General features: G+C 40.2%; 1 protein-coding gene across 3 annotated transcripts in view; it reads right to left on the reverse strand.

Moving 5' to 3' along the window:
• Positions 1-6,447: 6,447 nt before the first annotated feature.
• LOC140342840 (far upstream element-binding protein 3-like) overlaps positions 6,448-21,422 on the reverse strand; it is a 106,034-nt gene continuing 91,059 nt past the window's right edge. The window contains exons 12-17 of one of the 3 annotated variants that reach the window (XM_072429206.1): positions 19,466-19,647; positions 19,006-19,079; positions 15,534-15,598; positions 8,358-8,429; positions 8,062-8,189; positions 6,448-7,397 (exon numbers count right to left, since the gene is read on the reverse strand). In XM_072429206.1, coding sequence (XP_072285307.1) covers positions 7,287-7,397; positions 8,062-8,189; positions 8,358-8,429; positions 15,534-15,598; positions 19,006-19,079; positions 19,466-19,647 — 632 coding nt within the window. In that variant the 3' untranslated portion in view covers positions 6,448-7,286. Of the gene's footprint in view, positions 7,448-8,061; positions 8,190-8,357; positions 8,430-15,533; positions 15,599-19,005; positions 19,080-19,465; positions 19,648-21,422 lie in introns of all 3 variants that reach the window. The other 2 variants (XM_072429208.1, XM_072429207.1) reach the window with 2 other exon arrangements.

The raw sequence follows: 21,422 nt of genomic DNA on the forward strand, positions 1-21,422 counted from the left end.
AAGGTAGCCGTCCAAGCAGGTGGCCTTGAAGGACGATAATCTATTAACACATAGTGACTTAGGAGTTTTGCAGGTGGGTGAAGAATATAAGTGAAACACTCCAATAACAATTCTGGCAGTGACTCAAGGGTCAAAAGAAAACCATCATCAGCTTGGAGATATGGTAGGTTAGGATGATGTAGAAGGGCGAGAGTGGCGTCTTGGCAAAGAGCTTGGAGATCTACTGGATGAATGTGGTGGAGGAGCTTGCGGTGCAGTTGTTTTACTATTGAGGAGCAATTTCGCTGTGGGCCATTCGGGTAACGTGATGTCAGGAAGTCGTAGCTCCTGCAAAATTCGAGGCAAATCGGATGGCTCTTGGAGAATGTGGGTTTTGCCTCCTGATCTGATGATGAGGTGGAAGGGGTATCCCCACCTGTAGAGGATATTCTTTTCTCAGGGAGCCGTTAGAAGCAGTTGAAGAGCCCTGCATAGATCTAGCGTATGTTTGGAGAGGTCAGGTAGCAGTTGTATCTGCGCCCCTGCATATTGGATAGTGGCGAATTCCCTGGCTTTTTTCATATCTTCCCTCGTTCTATAGAAATGAATGCGGCATATAATGTCTCTAGGACGTTGTGGATCTGCGCTGCGTGGGCCCAGGGTTCGGTGTATTCTGTCTATCTCAATGTCCACATCAGATGGAATAGCGAGGAGTTTAGCGAAGATAGAATAGGCTGCCGCAGATAATTCCGAGTTTGGTACAGATTCGGGTAAACCCGATACGAATGTTGTTCCGCCGGTTGCAGTTTTCAGCATCATGTAAAAAAAAAAAAAAAAAAAAATAAAATACTGATTTGCGTTTCATGCCGCTCCAAAATGTCTGCATGGAAATTGAGTTGTGAAGAGAGATCAGCACATCAGGTTTGAAGAGCTGTGCTGGTACTAGTCACCTGTTGTAGAGATTGCTGCATGGCATGAAATTCTGACAGAGCTTGCTTCCAGGCGACCTATGCTATAATCCAAATCTTGACAGGTAGTTAGGGCTCTGAGGTGGGCCTTCCAGTCCCATGCCTCCTCAGTAGCCATTGCAATGAGGCTGGGACTTGAAGAGTCCTCCATTGTAAGAGGAATACAGGGGCTGTGTATGGGGGAGTTATGGAGTACCTGTGAGAATGATGGTGTGGCAGCCTCTGGATCCTGTGTTCCTGACCCCTGCTGTAGTCCAGTCCGTGGCTGTGTAGGTCGGGTCTTGGATGTCTGCACGTCAGATGTGGCCAAAAATCAAGCCGGGCTTTGAGGCCTTGTCACGGTCGCTGAGGCCTCCTGTGGAGAAGAACCCCGGGATGCCTCCGGATGAGGGGTTGCCTCCACCAGGGCGTTCATTCTTTGCTCCCTTGTGTTTGGGTCCCATTGAAGGTGCTGATAAGGCACTGCAGTGCTGAATAAGTGAATTGCCCCAGGCGGGACACGAAGCTCTGAAGCAGCTTGTCCTACACCGCCATAAGCTGGCCACGCCCCCCATCAACTCTAAGTGGTCAACTTGGGAAATGATGGAAAACATCTTAGATAGTATGTTAATCAATAAGTACCACATCCCCAATTTAAAAAAATGAAAGGGAAGGAAGTCTAGTTCCCTAATTTGGGCAGGAAAACCTCCAAAAAGAAGGAAACAGGAAAGCATGATTTTTAAGAAACCAAAGAGTGATATTATAGAAACATCTTTTATTATTAAAAAAAAATACTAAATAACAAATTATGTAAACAAAAGATGACACTGTACTTCTAAAAATCTTGCCAGACATTTCTTTAGTGCACAAGTTCCATTGTTAAAACGGACCAAACTGATTTTAGGTTGTTTGACAAAAGCTCAATTTGAGTAACCTAATCTAGCAAACACTTGTACCTACAGCCCTACTTACACCACATTTTAGAAGCAAAGTCACCGGCTACAATAGCCCTCCAATCATGGGTGCAAAAACCCCATATTTAATGTTTGTTTTTACCCCACCAGTAGTGGCCCAGCAAGCACCTACTTGTACCCATATTATGGTGCCCATTGTCACTTTCTCAACATGGTACACCGCAAAATTAAACTTCAATTTTGACCTTTGGAAGATAAAACAATTCTCATATACAGAATGTATCTATTCTGTGTAATAGGCTTGGCTGAAGTTCTGCTTTAAAATGAACCTCCGAGAATATAAATGTGGGGGCTTCCACTACCAACTTGTCACCCCTACCCTTACTTTATTGCTGTTGATACAATATGGTTTACATAGATACCATAATGACCACTGATCTTGTTAATGGCGTTCTGTTGTGATGATCTATATATATATATATATATATATATACACACACACACACAATGGGCTGATTACAAAATAAGTTGAATGAACTATCTTTTGGATGGGACGGTAAATCAGACTCCTACTAAAAGTCAAGATCTAGGGCTATAGTTAATATACCCTAGAGGTGCACCAGGATAATAAAGCTGGAATCTGATTGGTTATTGCAGGGAACACAGACACTTTTTCTCTGACGTCCATTACCAGCCGACATTGACATGCAGCATTAGAAGAACAATGAGTACAGAACAGGGGAGTCTTTAGATCTCCTGTAATATTGATAGGAACGGTAAATGGATGGAATGACCCCTCCCAGCACCACCCAATGCTCTCAATAATGGAAATTAAAGGCAGCAGAGGAGGCTCATGTGATCTCCTTGTAGCTCATTTATTAGTGACCACTAGCATAATGTCACGTTGCAAAGAGATCTACAGTATGTAAGGATTTAAAAGCTAGCCGGGACATGCATTCAAGTTTTCAATATCTAAATACATTGGGTAGTTTATAAAGTGTACACAATGAGGTGGCCATACTTTCCTTGACTTATCAATAGATTAAACATTGAGTGTAATTGGAATATAAAACTAGGACAGATCCTGATTAATGATTGATTGATGTATCAAATATTGATGGGAAATGCCCATTCTTTGCTTGATCGAGTGTGACAATCTCTATTACCTCCTTCACCGCTCTGCCTGTTATTATAGTGAACAGTGGGGGACTGATCCCACTGGATGCTGCTTTTTAAGGACTGGGAGAGGAACTCCTCTTATTTATATAGGCCTTTTGGTGAAAAGTGGGGTGGTGGGGTCGGAGTTTGTGTGACCAGTCCAGCTGGTGGATGAGCACATAGTGCTTATACCAGTTAGGCTACTAATATTAGGGAGATGGTTGCATAGCCAGATAAACTATTACTATCAACCAATGCATAGCTAATTTTAGGGCAGCCATATTTGCTTATTAGATATGCATGCTGTGCATCCTGCTTAGTAGTGGGGAGATCATATGGTGCATTGGCAGACAGGGCCCCTGTAATGTTAGGAAAGAGGTAGAGAGATTGTGGTGCAGTTACTGCTTCCTCTGCCTCACTTACAGCAGCCTACAAAAAATGAATGAGGGTAGCAGTGAGCAGCTGAGCGAATGGGATGCGCAGTGAGATCAGCACTTTTTCCCCCCCCCACCCCCCTTTACAGCAGGGTACATCACCCAATCTCACGCCTGTGCAGTGCAAGACAGGGTAGACACAGCCAGAAGGTAGAGGACAGATCAAGACGGCAGGGCCCAGCGCTTCCTCCGCACCAGGACAAAGAAGGATTTTAGGACGGAGCGGGACCTGATTCAGGACTTCTCCAGCGGAATCGAGGGATCTGCAGAATTAAAGTGTGATTTTTTTTTATTTTCAGTTTAGTTGCACTTTAAGAAATACTGTGTGGTCTCCTCCCAGCCACCAGGTTGTGATTGGTCAGTGAAGGAGCAACAGAAAGTGACCAAGGAAGTGGGGGAGTGATGACACTCTGAAAGTGTCATCATTCTCCCCCTTCCTTGGTCAGCTTATTTCTGGTCAGAATTATTACATGAAGCAAAGCAGGAAAAATATATATTTAATAAATATTTTTACTATAGCTGCAGTAAATGGCATTAAAAAATATCTGAGGTTTATCTCTATTATTAAATCACTCAGAACACCACATCAAAACAAATAAATCAAATTACAAACTACGCAGACCGCTAAATACATGCATAAAACACATTCAGGGGTGGTTTTGTATTTATGTTCACCCAGTTCTGAGATTTAAAACAGCTTCTAGGTCTACTCCTCATCCCTGGCTTGTGAATGGACAGGAAAATGAGAAACAGCAGACAGAAAGCTTATCTATATTACTCTGCGCTATCATCATGAGCCACACTGCAGCACAACTCCCCCTCCAAAGCCCAAATTTTGCTTTACATGGACATAATTTCCAACACAATGCCTAGCCTTGCTTGCAAAAAACCCATTGAATAAATATATTGCAATTTTGCTGCATATGGACAACCAAAGCTTAACAAGTATGATTGGAGACAGGACAGCAACGCTTGTTTTGATTGGGTCGAATATGTAGGTTGGCCCTTTGACAATGCCAGCTTTCTATCAAAATCCAAAGGCTTTATTACCCAGATCACAGACATGGAACAAGAAATCAGAATGCTTGACTTCATTTGCTACATGATCACTGTAAGTCAGTGACTTAAGCCGCATACACACGTGCAATTCTTGTCGTTGGAACGGATCTTTCACGATCCTTTCCAACGACTATGCACTGCACAATGCATGAACGAGTGCTGTACATACAGCACCATTCTGCTCTATGCAGAGGGGAGGGGGAGAGCGACGGAGAGGCACCCTGCTGCGCGCTCTCCCCCTTCCCTTGTATTAGGATCGCGCGTCGTTCATCGTTCGTGGATCTGCCAGGTCGGATCCACGGACGATGAACAACGCGTGCTGTACACACGCCAGATTCTCGCTCGATAACCGGCCGAAGCCGATTATCGGGCGAGAAAAATTTGCCGTGTGTACGTAGCTTAAGTAATGAAACTACTCAGGTAGAGTGTACATTTTCAATTAGGGAGCAAGTGATTGCAGCTTCCACATTACACCCACAACAGGATTTTTTAAATGTTAGATGAAACAGCACATGATATGTAGCTAAAGTCGAATTTTTGCTTGGTTCATTTAACCTTCTAGGTTGTTTCCTAATGCCTCATCATATCCCCCAAAGCTGGACAATAAGAGCTTCTGCTGTTGCCCCTTTACCCACCTTGTCCAGCCAATAAAATAGCTCTTGTCCTTTGGAAAAGCAGGAGATGGTTCAGGAATCGACCACATTAACATGTACCAAAATATTCTGTGAATCTTAGCAAAGATTTAATTTCTTCCCAAACATAGCACATATTGAATCACTGGCTGCACAAAATTACAAAACTGGCAGGTTAATTACCCATATTCCATTTGTGCTTAGCAGCTCACCATACTCTGCTATTTTAACACAATTACCAAGAGACATGGCCTAATAAGATGTAAATCTTATAATCAGCCAAAAAGGTAACTAGGAGGATTAAATTTGTCAGTGGTCAGGCTTCTGTTCCTGCCTTTGTTGGAAGGAGGGTCCAAATAAGCTCATACAGGGGGCATGTTCTTTGTGAACCAGCCTCAGCCAAGCTGTAGGTATAATGCTCTAGGCTTGTAGACTACCAGAAGTGCCATGGCTTTATGTATGGTATAGAGAGGTTAAAAAAGTGAAAGTATGGTTATATTTGAGATATTTGCACATAAGCCAAAACTCACATACTCTATATCAATGAAAAGTCATAGCCAGTTAATGCCAGGTGGACATGAATAAATGTTTGCTGTACAGATGCCACATAGGTTACCCATAAGTATGCAGATAAGGACATCAGCGAAATCAGCTTCATGTTTTACTTAGGAAAGGATCAACGTAAAGTGAGTGTTGGGTAAAGAAATCAGACCTTGCAAAAGAATGACAGGAACTGCTTAATGTTGTAAATTGGATAGCAATACAAGACCGAATTTTATTATCAGACCAATAACAAAATGGGTGTTCCCAAAAAAATCTTCTTTGCTGGATCAAATTATAATTGTATGGCCAAATACAAAAAGAATCTGGTGAATCATACAATATATAGGGAAAAAATTATATCTTACAAAATTCATCTATGCCTAGATTTAAAAAAGATGCATTGAGTGCATCAATTTTTGTACTTTCTTGAGACAAAAATTGAGGGACTGAATGATGAAAGGAAGTAAAAGTGATGTACAGTAAAAAAGAAAAGTAAATAAAAGGTTAACTGTAAAAATCAAACATTTTATTTCACAAGCAGACTTGTGGTATTTTTTATTATATAGTGTGTAAAATGCAGTTGTCAGGCATGACCTTTTTCTGTAACATACTCAATTAATAGATAAACATTTTTTTGAAGAAAAAGTGAACCCCCCCCTAATTTCGAAAAAAACAAAACAAAAAAAAAACTGAATGTTCCCATGGATTACATTTTTTAAATTCACACACAAAAAACTTTACATGTATTCGGTTTAAAAAAAATAAAAAAATAAAATAAACATTCAAAATCATATCTCTTTTATTAAATCAAAGTATATTTTTTAACATATACTGTGGTTAATACTAGAATTTACGCTATGAAATTTGACAATTAGATGTGAAAATATTTATTAAAAAGTAAATTTTCCCCCATTATCGCTTGCAAGCCTGCTATACATAGCCAATTGAATATTTGATATACAGTGGTTTATAAAAGACACCCCTCATCAGGGGAGGAGTTCACTTACAAAGCTTACTCACATTGCACTGCAAAACAATTCCCTTTGGAAGAAGAGAAGGTATTTTTTTTTAATAATTCTTCAAAACTTTGGTTATTATACAAAGCCTGCAAAATATGGGCCAGCTCCCCCTCCCTTTATAACCCGTACACCCAATACTCAAGAAATACATTCTTATATTCACTTTTCAGAATGGACATTTCCAATTAACAGATTGATGAGATAAAATAAAAAAGGCAATAAAAACAAATTAAGTCATAAAAAAATAGACTTAAAACATTTCACAAATTTACTGGTAAGAATATTTAAATACACATTTTTTTTTATAGGAGGTGGTGTACTTTTTTATCATTATTTTGATATATAATTTTTTGTTTGTGACAAGACCTCAAAGCTGCATTGTCTATGAGACAAAATGCGCGCAGGGGTACACCATGGAGCGATATAAATTCACATAGTTTTTGATTGATTTGTTTTTTCCTTCAATGTACTTGGTTCCAAAAAGAACTCATGTTAAAAAAAGTATGTATAAATGCGCAAAAAAACAAAACAAAAAAAAAACCAAAAAACAAAAAACGGCATTTATATTTTTAGTTTAATATAGAATCCTGATTAGCAAAGTTCAATATAGATTTAACTCTAGGACTAGTGTTGAAAAAACAAAGAAGTCTTCTTCAAACACTGTCAAATCTTTGAATGTGTTACCAATTAAGGTTCTTTTCCTGCCATGGTTCTGAATGGAGAAAAAAAACAAAACGTTTCAACTCAATTGTTCTACTGCTCCTGCCAAGGAAAAAAAAAAGGCGTGAGTGCGAACGCAGACTTAATTAGAAAAATAAATGAAATGCACCCTGTCACTCCTCCAATACATCAATATTTTTATTTATTTATTTTTTTAGATACACTATTTGCTCAATTATATTTTGAGTAATAGGAAGCAAAGTAGAAAATGTTTCTGAATGTTAAAAAATATTTATCAGCACAACAAATTGTGGGTATAAGCCATTAATGTATGTTAAAAAAAAATTCCTACCAAAGAGATTACATAACGGTTAGGAAGAACGGATTTCTGGTTTTGGAAAAAAAAAAAGAAAATCAATAGTGCCCCCTCCAATTTTTAAACAGACCAACTGGACAATAAAAGCTTCCTGTTGGAATTCAATAGTTGGCCTTTGGAGAACAAGGTTCCAAAACTGGAAGGGAAAAAAAGGTATGTCTATTTTTCTACTAGCAACCACACATGATTTCATCTGATCGAGTCTAGGGAAAGGGGGAACGCAACTAGAACCTGGTTGTCTGGGTCAGTGAACACTTCCTTTCCTTGCATTTGGAAAACCACCCTGAAATCCCACTATTCTTAGCTTAAGTTAATGAGGGACACAAAAGGTCTCACTCACCTGGCTGTGGGCTTGCCCCTGGCCCAATGACTGTCCATAAAATGCAGCCTGCTGTCTGTAATACTCTGCCCATGCCAAGGTGTAATCTGGTTGGGGGCTCGATTGTGAGGTGGTGCTGGCAGCATCCCCTGAAAAGACAAGAAATACTAACTATGAAGAGCAGTACAGGAGCTCAGCTAGGAAGAACACCAGTCTTTAGTCTGTGAGTCAATATCCATTTAACATAGCACTTCTTGATGAACACAGTTGACCCAGTTAAAAGCAGCAAATAGCAAAGGTGGTATGGAAGCACTCACTCTGCTTCTTGTAATACTCCTCCCATGCCTTGCTATAGTCTGGCAGTGCGTTCTGCTGCTGGCTCTGCTGACCTGGGAAAAAAAAAACATAATTGGATGGTTCAAGCAATGGATTTTTCAGAAGTGCTTTTAGCTTTGTAACACTTTGTACAAGGTAAGAACTCCCAAGTTTCTTTCCTCAATAGTCAAAATGGAGCGGTTTACCCAAAACTTATTTTTTATTTATAAGAACAATGAGGGTTAAGACTGGTTGTGTTAACCACAGCACAATGACTATGACATTCAGCATAGTAAACTGTTGTAAACAAAGTAATTATCCTTTCAGAAATTATCATCAATATACTTGTAATAATTGAGAACAGCTCTTCACAACAGTACTAAAGCTATAAATGGCAAATGTTCCACACTAGCCAGGTGAGACAAGAGAAATAAACCATGAAAACGGGTATCAACCATGGTAATACCGCATAATTACATTGACTCACAAATAGTTAACTCCACCTGGAAACAAAGAAAAGAGAGAAAAGAGAAATGAAGGGGGGAAATAGGATGGGGGGAAAGCGAAACATCCTGTGTCTTAGCCATGTAGTGAGTTCGTGGGAAATCCTCCCAGGAATAACCAGGAGGAATGAGCAGATAGCTCATGTGGAATGTGCATTGAGGCGGGTATCAACATAGTCCTCCCATGGGGCACAAATCTGATTTTGTCCAGCCTATCATAAAACCTCGCTGTCAATTGTTCCATAAGGTGGACATCTTTAATACGGCTTATCTGAGCAGATAAAGTGGGAGGTGAGGCCACTTTCCAATGACTAGCTATTAGACATCTGGCCGCAGTAAGAATGTTTGCCATATTTAGAGAGTTCCATAATTGACAGTCCCAAAAGATGAGATGATCAGCAGATCTAGTGGTATGGATACTTCAAACACCTCCTCAAGAAGGTTGTTTACCATTTGCCAGTAGGGGACTATGCGAAGGAAGTCCAAAAAAATATGGTGCAAAGTTCCTACTTCTGGAGCATCGCCAGCAACTGTTACTTGTCAGGGGGAAGATCTTATGTAGGACCTCCGGTGTAAGGTACCAATGCATAAGGATCTTATAGGTATTTTTCTTATAGACTGTACAAAGGGAACTTTTTTTGGGCTTGTTGCCAAATGACCCTCCACTTGTCCTCAGGAAGCTCTCTTCCCAGGATTCTTTCACATGTTTTATTATAGTCTTTCAAAGGATGTAGGAGGTGAAAAAGTCCAGCCCCTCATGAGGGCCTAGGCATAATGTTTAATTTCCAAATTCTTCAGGGACTCAAAGCTTCCAAAGCTTCAGGGACTCAAGTCTGGGACTCCAAGTCCCCCCTTACTACGCAATTGTACATAACACACTTTTCGGGAGTCTATGCTTTTTGTATCCCCAAATAAAATCTAAAATCGATGCCTGCAATGCCTTAAGCGTTTTATAAGGAACTGTTACCGGTAGAGTGGAGAATAGGTAAAGGAATTTCTGCAGACATCTTAATCAGGGCCATTCGCCCAAAAAAAGAAATTAGTAAGGACTTCCATTTATTAGGCAATCCTGTGGTCTTCCTAAGAAGGGGTATATAATTGTGCTTATACAGAGTCGAGACCTCAGGTATTCTGTGACCAGGAGGGCTTCTGTTTCAGTGGAGTTAATTTTATAACCAGAGAGGGTGCCATACTCGTCCAACACCTTATGAAGATTGGGTAAGGTCACTTGGAGGTTGGTGAGAGTTAAGAGGATGTTATCAGCGTAGAGTGCTATTGTGAAATGTTTAGTCTTAATGGGAACCCCTGTAATATCAGGATGTTTGTGTAGGGTGGCTGCAAGAGGCTCTATACAGAGCGCAAATATGAGCGGGGAAAGGGGGCAGCCGTGCCATTACGAATAGTAAAGGAAGGGGAGTCCGCATGGGTAAGTTTAACCCCCACAGCTTAAAATATAGAACAGATTTCAAAAAAGGGCCCTCGATCCCCACCTTTTGTAGTGTCGCCATCATTAAAGGCCAACTAAGGCGATCAAATGCCTTTTTGGCATCCAAACTCAAAACCACAGCGCCAGTTTCCATCTTATTTCAAGGAGTCTATAATATTTATAGTAAATCTCGTGTTGTCCCCAGCCTGGCAAGCTGAGATAAAGCCAACCTGCTCTTTAGCAATTATATTAGGTAAATATGTACTGAAACAGGTAGCTAGTATCCTAGTAAAAATGTTTAAATCAGTGTTCAGCAAAAGCAATGGGTTGGTAACTGGAGGTGTTTTCTGTGTCTTTGCCCGGTTTGGGGAATACAGAAATATAGGAATGGAGCATGGTGTTCGGGATTGGGGCCCCTTTCAAAAAAAAACTATTGAACAAGGTCGTCATATGGAGGACCAATGTGGGGGCATATGTCTTGTAATAAGAGTATGAAAAGCCATCAGGCCCGGGGGCTTTGTTATAAGCTAACTCCTTAAAGAGGAACTATACTCAAAAACTAATAGACTCGCGCCTACGCCCTTTATTTTCCGATAATGATTGTGGAGAAAAACGGTGGTGTGCTCGTTTTCTGTGGCCTACTACCTGCCAATCCGAATCAGATGTAGCATAGACTGGGAGAGGTCCCCAGCCAGGAATGGTGGGCTGTGGGATTTCCAGAACCAAACAAAAGTGGGGGAAGGTCCTCCGGATGTTTAATCGTAGCCGATCTACTTTAATCCCCAAGTTTGCGCATATCAGTTCGTAAAATATGTATTTTGGCTCAAATAGGTTTCTTTAACTTCTGAAATCAAGAGGCAGATATCCTCTTTAGTAGGTATAGACTGCAAGTAGTCTTACCAAGCTGGGGTGTTTGATTGTGAACCCAGGTGCAATGATGTGCCCAACCTTTAATAAGGGGCTGTGGGGGTTGGTGAGGTCTTAGAGTGCCCTGCTGCATTGGAGGGTCTAGGTTACTTGTTCTGGTGAACGGGCAAAAAGCTGAAGGCTCTAGGTGGGCGTGGAGTATGGTGCCAGGATGCATACATAGAAATGAGAGGGCCCCTGAGGGGGACTCACCATGATTGATACATGATACATTATTAATGATACATTATTGTCTGGAGAGTTTTGTCTGGAGGGCTGCTGCTGGATATCTGTCTGTGCAGATTGCAGGGAAGGCATATGATCCTGCTTAACCTCTTTTCCTGTTTCTGAAAACGCTGCGAAGGAGATCTGTGAAAGGAGATGCTGCTGGAGGAGGGGGTCCCCCCTACGCTCCCAATGACGATGCTGCGCCCATGTAGTACTGAGGGAGTCTGGAGATAATCCGTCTTCCCTTGAGAGAAATCACTTTGCATAGTTATCCCTGGTGGTTGTGGGGAGTAGGGAGGAGATTTATCCTCCCGATCAGAATGTACCATGGCCACGCGGTTCGCTGATGCTGCCGGCAACATTTTGGAGGGGTGGACAGTGACTGGATCTGCCGAGGTAAGAAATCGCTGTAGCGGCGTGCAAGCTGCTAAATCCTCCTGGCTTTTGAATGTGGCTGCCCCGGAGACTTGGATCTTCCTCTGCTGTCAGGTCACCTGATGCACTCAGATTAAGCAGGCTGGTACGGGAGCACCTCTAGTAAGCGTCCGCTGCTGGGGCCATCCAAGCCACGCCCCCAAAACTTATTTTTAAGCTTTGGGTCTGTGTTAATGATACATTATTCTCTGTCAAACAGTTCCTGTTGTTTATTCCAAAAATCTGAAGAAAGCCCAACAAGGACAGCAAGCAGGCAAGCCTGGAATGAAACTTCTTATTTAATGGAGCCTCTAAGGCTTTAATTTACCAGATTCTTCTAACAAATGGAATAACTGAATAGAGAACTGACCCATTGAATTGCCACTATGCCATTAAAGACAGCCCTGCCCCTATTAGGCAACTGGCTGGGAAGGGGAATAGGGAAACTGCTCGCAATTATGAAAACCTAGGTGAGTAAATGATATGTTCCTCGTGCCAACATGATTTCTGCCTAATTGGAAATGATTTCCAAAGGCAATAACTGAATCTTTAAGCACGTCGGAACCCATGGATGACACCTGAAGTCACCTATTTTTAAATTCTTAATGTTGAACAATGCTAGAGAGGTGGAGTTACCCCTTGAGGATACACTTACAGATTTTGCAGTGCGCAAAGTTAAAGAAGAGTTTCACTTTAAGTGACAGACCCTCCCATGTGACACTTAGGAGGAACTATACTCAAAAATAAAAAAAAAAAACAAAACAAAAAACACACTTACCTTCAATCCAGCAGAGCAGTCCAGCATCTGGTCCCGTGTTGCTCCGACATCCGTTCCGGAGCCGCCATCTTCGTCTTCACCAAGGCGCGAGATCGGATGACGTAAGATGAAAAAAAAAATTGCCGATCTCACTGCGCATGCGTGAGATCGGCAAATGTTTCTTTTTCAGCAAAAAGGCTCCTTCTGCCCGAGATGCTAAGGCATGCATAGAAGGATTGCACAAGAGCCTGTCATGATGCCCGACGTAGGCGGTCCGATACTGGACCGCCTAGGCAGCCAAGAATAAGGGGGCGCAATGCTGCACCCCTTTTTAAAAAAAACAGAATTTTTACCCTACATAAAGGGGTTCTCTACCCTTTTATGGATAGTGAAAATTTTGAGTATAGGTACACATTAACACATGCACGTATATTTTATAAAATGGAGAGCAAAAGTAATACAACACAAAAGAATGAAATCTGGTATGCTACTGTTACTTGCGTTTAATACACCAAAAGCAATAATTAAAAGAGGGGCAACTTCTGACAAGAAATGGTTCCCACTTTGTTTCTAGGCCTTTACCTATACAGCCTGTGAATTTATTGTGAAGATGTAAGAAAACAAAAGGAATAAATATACTGGCCTTTTTATCACCCTATAAGCCAATTGCTGTTCACAACTCATGCTCAGACTGAAATTGCTTTTCGAGGAGTGACCCTTTCTCCAAAACCACTGGTAAATTTCACTAAAATTCACATTAAGAAACATAGAAAGTAAAAGCAAAGCACTGGACAGGAGCTTGGAGTTCCATTATGCAAAATTTGGCCTATGCCACCAGTCAGGCCCTATCCGTGTGTGAATGGCTCAGGGTCACAAAGTGTCAATAAGGGGCTCCATCAATAGCTTTTCTTTAGGAAAGTAATTGAGGGACATGCCAATCTGACTGGAGGCCAGCATATTTTACCTTTTACCATATTTTACCATTGTATACTTTAGGAGGTGAAAGGGGGAATGTTACAGGCAATAAAACCCTAAATGATTAGATTACTTTTTAGGATGGCTGTGGGAGGTGAATGGGCTCGCTCAATTTGTTCACCATTTGGACTGTAAATGGGTACAAAGGCTCTCTGTTTGCATACAATATGATCAGAGGAAAAATAGGAGCTGCAGTATGGAAAAAAGGATTACACTAAAACAGGCTGCAGCTTTCAGCCTGAGCAACTTGTGTTGACTTAAGGCATATGACTTGCATAAACTTGGGTAATATGGCCATTTTGCGGTATGACCCATGGACTGCTCTGATCAGGCTTGAATGTGAACTTTGATTTACTAATTAATCCAAGTTGATAAGAAAATATGCAAAACCATTGAAAAATAGCTATGTTGCGGTTTCGCAAACAAATTTGAAGGTTAATCAGCCTTTCCCTAAACTAATAGACATTGCTGGGTGGAGGTAGGCAGGACAGACCACATTAGCAGACTTTTCAGGGAATAATATTAGGGAATAAAAAAATCTTGTCACTGGAAGAGAATGTGAGGAATAATCCCTAAGGAGGAGAGTGCCCTGGGACAGGGAAGCTGGAGAGGTAACAAAAGTTGGGGATTTTGCAAGAACGGGCATCCTAGTGAGAAGCTGGACATTTAGTAAGAGTAAACAGTTAGGAAGAATGGACAGAACTGGAACCATTAACGTAGCAATCCAACCACTGGCCAAAGACCAGTAGCTAAACTATGTTACCTAACTAGAGTGTAGAAAGGAAGTGATAAAACTGGTTATACTTTGTAGTACAGTGCCTGGACAAAACTGAAGAGCAGATATTTTGCTATTTCAGCTGCTAATACTGCTAGGATAAGACAAAAAAATTAAAAGCAACTAAAAGCAGTGGGATTGAAATGTTGCAGAGATAGGTAGCATAGTGTCAACAGCTTAGATGTCCAGGCCCTCCACATATCCATGGTACTCAACAAACAAGACACATGCGCAGATACTATAAAGCAATACATATATACAGTTCAGTGTTTTTTTTATGGTAGGCATATAAAAAAGGGTGTGTGTGTCCCTTTACTAATCTTTAATTAGCTAAAAGAGTTCCTATATGAGTGGAGTTATCATTTAACCTGATAACTGACAATGTTTCGTAAGTAGCCTTGCATAGAAAAGCTTCCTATTGTACAGTAGCTATTTACTACAGTCTCAAAAATGGCACCAATAAATAGGGGTACCGTTTATGTAATACAGGTGTGGATTCTAAAAGGTCTTACACTGCACAGAAATAATATGGATGTATAAAGTAAATTCATCACACCAAAATGACTACAGATTCAGACATTCACAATCCACTATTTGTGGGATACCAACATGCAGTTTTTTTATGTTAGTGAAAAGTCAATGTTTTATTAGGAAAGGTGCTTCTGCTGCCTTTGTAGCTAAGAGAAAAGCTTGGTAGCAAAGCAGACCTTGACCTAGGTAACACATGCAAGTCAAGTTATATACTCCTTCACCTTCATTTCCTGCATGCCAATACTGAGTCTGCCATTCCAGGTTAAAACCAGTTTAAATCTGGGAATGCCCTGTAACCACCCATTGGTGTAGATCAGCAGAAAAAGAGCTTGGCATTACCCTATCTACACTGCGTGGGTGGGATAAATTACATCAAACAATGGGGAAACATGGATCTCTGTATACACTGCAGCAGAGATCTATCTTCTTTGATTATACCCCAGGGATGTTTATAAGCTGAACAGTTCCATATTTGGCTAACGCCTGTAAATACTGGCAAATAAAGCCAGTATGTGTAGCTATATATGTGGAGGAGTCAAGTCTAACTGCTATAGCCAGGGACAATGACCTAGGATGCCCAAGACGGACGACTCAGAGAATATTTAGAATTGTAAGTCCACTTTAATAAACCGGAATCAAAACGGGTTCAAAATAGCCACTCACCTGGAAGTTGCTGGGCAGGCAAGTAAGTGCTACCCCAACCCTGTGTTAAAAACGTCTGAGGACCACTGGAAAGAAAATAAAAAAACAATCAGTATTTGCCACAGAACTAGAGTATTCTTCATCCACAAATGTGTTTTAAATCCAGTCATTAGCTTTTAAACTCTGCAAATGACTGACAATGAAATTGTGTTAATACCGGTCTTATTGGGCATAGTACATTAACAAGAGGTGACACTGACACCTGCCTTCAGTAAAAGGTGCATACATTATAAAAATACAGCTTAAAGGATTTATCTAAATGTAAAAAAAAAAAAAAAAAAAAAATTAAACGGATTACAAATCCTAAAAATGTTTGTACTGATATATATTGACTAACCTACGTACCTATGCCTAAAAAATAATTGGCGGTTTGCTGTACACAATATGCAGCAAATATTTTTTGAGACCACACTAACTTTCAACTTTAGCATATAGATGATTGGAAAAAAAAGACAAAAGATAGCTAGGGTTGTTTAGTGCGGCAATATATTGGAAAAAGTAATAACCTTTGCATACAAGCTTAAGTTATGACATAATATTTTGTTTAGTCTCTCCCATTTACAGAAGTATGGGAAGGTTGACCAGTATACTAGACAGTGATATCCCTATTAGAATAATAACGTAAGCGTCTGGCAGCCCGACACGTTTCGCCTAACTGGCTTCCTCAGGGAATTTGGCGGGGAACATTTATTCAAACCATGTACACGAAAATAGTATATACATATTTAGAATTGCAATTTGCATCAATGAATTGTACTGTTCATGACATAAATAATGACAGCTATAATTACATCCGAGATCAATATTACTTTTTTAGTAAGTTTATTCCTTAAGATGTATACTTATACATCTTAAGTAATAAACTTACTAAAATTCTCCCCTTGACATATTTATGCTCATAAATCCACTTATTAGTTTAATTACTTTTATGCATTTGTATCATTGTATGATGTATCATAGAATATAGCATTTACTATTGTATATGTTACATTGTAGGGAAGGGATAGTGGATTAGCACCACCTTTGGAATCCTGTTTTCACCTTTAGTGGCTTAGTGCTTTTTCTCAGCACCAAAAAGCTAGCTAAAACAAAACTGTCTAAAAAATAAAATCTTCCCCACTGTTCCCAGAATATATTGCTCATTTTTTCTAGATAGATCTAACAAAAGGAATACGTAGGCAGACTTAAAACGGAACTAAACTAGGGAGAAAAAAAAAAGCTGCATACGCGAGATCAGCATTTTTACTTTGTCTACCCTTTTATGTAAAAATTTAGATAGATCTGCTTTAACTCGAAGTTCTACAGCAGCCAGCGATACACAGTTAAACACACCCCAGCTTTAAACATTTTTAATGAAGGATCAGGCAGGTCGTAATTGCAGAAAGGAACAGGCAATTTCCCTTCTGCAAAAATCCCTCCTATTCAATAGCACTGGGAAGAGAGAATGAAGTGAAGCTACAGTTAGGGTCCATAAATATTTGGAGACAACTTTTTTCTAATTTTAGTTCTGTACATTACCACAATTAATTTTAAATTAAACAACTCAGGTGCAGTCGAACGGCAGACTTTCAGCTTTAATGGGTTGAACAAAAGGATTGCATAAAAATGTGAGGAACTAAAGCCTTTTTTTTTTTTAAAAAAGCCTGGAGTTGATTTGAGGGGGGGTTGGAGATTTTGCTGTGAACAGACAACATGCGGTCAAAGGAGCTCTCCATGCAGGTGAAACAAGCCATCCTTAAGCTGCAAAAACAGAAAAAAAAAACATCCGAGAAATTGCTACAATATTAGGAGTGGCAAAATATACAGTTTGGTACATCATGAGAAAGAAAAAAAGCACTGGTGAACTCAGCAATGCCAAAAGACCTGGACGTCCACGGAAGACAACTGTGGTGGATGATCGCAGAATCATTTTCATGCTGAAGAGAAACCCCTTCACAACAGCCAAGTGAACACTCTCCAGGAAGTAGGCGTATCGATTTTTAAGTCTACCATAAAGAGAAGACTGCATAAAAGTAAATACAGAGGGTGCACTGCAAGGTGCAAGCCACTCATAAGCCTCAAGAATAAAAAGAAAAAAAAACATCTAAAAAAGCCAGCACAGTTTTGAAAAAAACATTCTTTGGACAGATGAACATCAACCTTTACCAGAATGATGGCAAGAAAAAAGTATGGAGAAGGTGTGGAACAGCTCATGATCCAAAGCATATCACATCATCTGTAAAACATGGTGGAGGCAGTGTGATGGCTAGGGCGTGCATGGCTGCCAGTGGCACTGGGACACTAGTGTTTATCGATGAAGTGACACAGAACATAAGCAGCCGAATGAATTCTGAGGTGTTCAGAGACATACTGTCTGCTCAAATGCAGCTAAATGCATTCACATTTATTGGGAGGCATTTTATAGTACAGATGGGACAATAACCCAAAACATACAGCCAAAGCAACCCAGGAGTTTATTAAAGCAAAGAAGTGGAATATTCTTGAATGGCCAAGTCAGTCACCTGATCTGAACCCAATTGAGAATGCATTTCACTTGTTGACGACTAAACTTTGGACAGAAAGGACCACAAACAGCAACTGAAAGCCGCTGCAGTAAAGGCCTGGCAGAGCATTAAAAAGGAGGAAACCCAGGAACTGATGATGTCCATAAATTCACGACTACAGGCTGTCATTGCCAGCAAAGGGTTTTCAACCAAGTATTCGAAATGAACATTTTAATTTTCAGCTTTTTAACTTGTCCAATTACTTTTGAGCCCCTGAAATGAAGTGATTGTGATTAAAAAGGACCTAACTGTACGTCATCCTGTGCAGCCAATCAAGATGGCCTAGGATCGATCCCATACAGAAAGATAAGGAAGAATAAGATGGTAGCACCCTGCAACGGAATGGGGGGGAAGGTGAGTAACCAGGCTTCCGTTAGGCTTTAAGTCTCATCCACCATTCTTCACAAAGCCTAACAAATTTTAGTAACTAAAACACTAAACTAGAACTATTTCTTTTAACCACTCCAGTAACCCAAGTCATTCTGACAGTACCTTATCAGCTGTGACCGTTTTCATTGCTGCATCAAACACAAGGGCAGACACTGCTCACTGTGTGCAATTAGTCCTAACATTGTGAACACGCGCTGGCCACAAACTACAATGGCCTCCTTCAACGCGGGATGTCCAATGGCACTCTACGGAATATGTGCACATATGAAGCACATGTAACATGTACATGCCCCTCTGAAGGTCATGGTTGTGTTTATATGTTTGTTTAATGAAAACAGTGAGAAGGATATCCCAGGTATTTTATTTTAAACTGCAACCTCACAAGCAGCACAAACTGCAAATCCACAACATTCATAGAAAGTAGTTAATGATGGGTATAATGATAATGAACAAATTAAAATAAAGGTTGGCCCTCAAGGCAAGGATCGTGTAAAACTCACTTTTGATGAGGTGTTGCATGCGATTGGCTGAATGGACTCTCTCCATAGTTGTTTAGACCGCTGATTGCGGTTACCTGAAGGATGAACACAGACATCTTAATGATACAAGTTTTTGAGTTTTGAGAAAAAGATCATTTCTGAGGCCAATGTAAAAAAACATTAAATAAAAAAAACAAAACAAAAACAAAAAAACAATAAAAAACACAACCCCACCTTTTCTCTTGCACAGGACAATAGTTCTGTCCAGAGGGAGAGGGAGCTGCACATGTGAGGGAAAGAAATGCATTCTGTGCCAACAGTCTGTCATACAGAACCCTCCTGCTTTGTTTGCCTAGCAATTAGAGGCATATCTCTTTCTCTCTGTACACACAAACATTTCAGGTGCTTACATTTTTACGTTTAAAACCAAAAGTTCAGTTGGGATTTAAGTAATCTGAGAGATCACCTGAACCTCACCAACCTTTATTTGCTTAAGACTTACTCCTACTTTCTCATCAATGAGATGCCTGGCCATCTCAATCTGCTGTGGGATGCCTCGGATGGTAAATATCCGGATGCTTGGGTCTGTGCTGGGTGGGGGGTTCCGCTGGAGCTCCACATGGGCCCCTGATTGCTGGTTAATGCTTTTAATGTTTTCACCCCCTGTAAAAAAAAATAAAATAAAATAAATAAAAGTGGTAAGTTACCTGATTTATATTGCATACTTTTTTCTAAGGTACCCACCTAAAATACAAGAGGATTTTGTATCAAGTCCTGAGGAATTAAAATTTGGGCAGAACAGACTGCAAGACTTAATGCACAGTTAAAACTAACTACAGACATAGGAGTGGTGTATGATCAATTTATAGCATCAACTTTGTATCCCAGTCTCTCCTGAAATGTGCATAACAAACCCTTAAAATGTGATACAATTTAAGAAACAGCAGGGGGCAGAATGTGAACAAGCTAGGACACGTCCATATCCATACTAATAAATTGTACTATGCCCACCATTGAGAGAAGCAGAAAAACATTGGTCACCAAGTTCCTTAACCCTTTATTTATACTTACAACCTTCCACCTATGGAAATATTTAATACAGCCACAGCAAGAGATTGTACCCTTGCATTTATGTCAGAAAATGCACCACTTTTCCCAGGAAATTGTTGCAGTTACAAATGTTTTAGTATTGTTATGTTTATTTCTTTTGTTGGCACTGGAAGAACACAAAAAAGCAGAGAAAAAAATATCTGTGACATCCCACACAAAACATCAAAAATGGCCTGGACAAAATTTTTGGCAGCCTCAACCTAATACTTGGCAGAACAGCCTTTGGAAGAAATAACCAATGTTAAAGTATGCTTTGGGTCATTGTCCTGCTGTAAGACTCATATCCTCTTGAGTCAGAGACCCAGCTTTTTGACACTGGGTCCTGCTTTGCACACCAGAAATCTTTAATAGTCTTCCGATTTCATAATACCATGTAGACGCTTGTTTAGGTTTCTGTGTCACCAATGGGGTCCTCCTGGGTCTCCAGCCATAGCGTCCCTTTTCATTCAGATGGCAATAAATAGTGTGAGCTAATACTGTTGTACCCTGTGCCTACAGTTCCGTTTAAACTTGTTTGGAAGCTGATCGAGGTTCTTTATCATCATTTGAACAATTCTTTGTTGTAACATATCAATCTCTCTCATTTGTCCACTTCCAGAGACATTACCCAGTGTTATGGTCTGTAACTGTCTTTACAATGTTGCACCACAGTGGGTTGAAAATGCTTGAAATACAATTATTTATTACAATTCTGCTGAAGTGCCTATAATTTGTAATGCGCCTTTATTTGTAATAGCAATTGTTTTGGCCATGTTTGTTTATATAGGTCTTCCCTATTGCTGTAGTTTTGCCATCATTACTTCCGCTCCAACATTTTGACATCAGGAGCCAGCTATCAAATCTTAGTTTCCCTGACCGACCCCCCCATACTTTCGCCCAATGATTCACCACTGATCTCCCACATGCACAGATCTTTTGTGTCATTGTTTACCAATAGCACGGTTGTCATTTAGGCTGACACAAAGCAGTGTATGCTTTTAGGACTTGTAGCCCACTGAGATGTGTGATGTTTGTCTTTCACGGTGGCCTGAATCCAAGGCTAAAAATTGTAGAAATATTTTGTAACTTTTTACATAAAAAAAAAAATATTGGCAAATATGTAGAGTGGAAGTAAAAGACTCCAATGGAGAGAATAACTAGCCCTTCTGTATCTGATCCCAGTAAAAGAAATTTTAGGGAACCAGAGGCAGAAAGACAGGCGTCAAGAACAACTTGCTATTGTACAAGAGTGTTTATTTATAAAGTCTCAATTCCTAAATGCCTTTATCCCTTTTCCATGCAATTCCAAACTTAAAAATGTCAACCAGTACAGAACTATGATCTCAATG

Source organism: Pyxicephalus adspersus, chromosome W (assembly GCF_032062135.1).
Source record: "Pyxicephalus adspersus chromosome W, UCB_Pads_2.0, whole genome shotgun sequence".
Classification (NCBI taxonomy): Eukaryota; Metazoa; Chordata; class Amphibia; order Anura; family Pyxicephalidae; genus Pyxicephalus; species Pyxicephalus adspersus.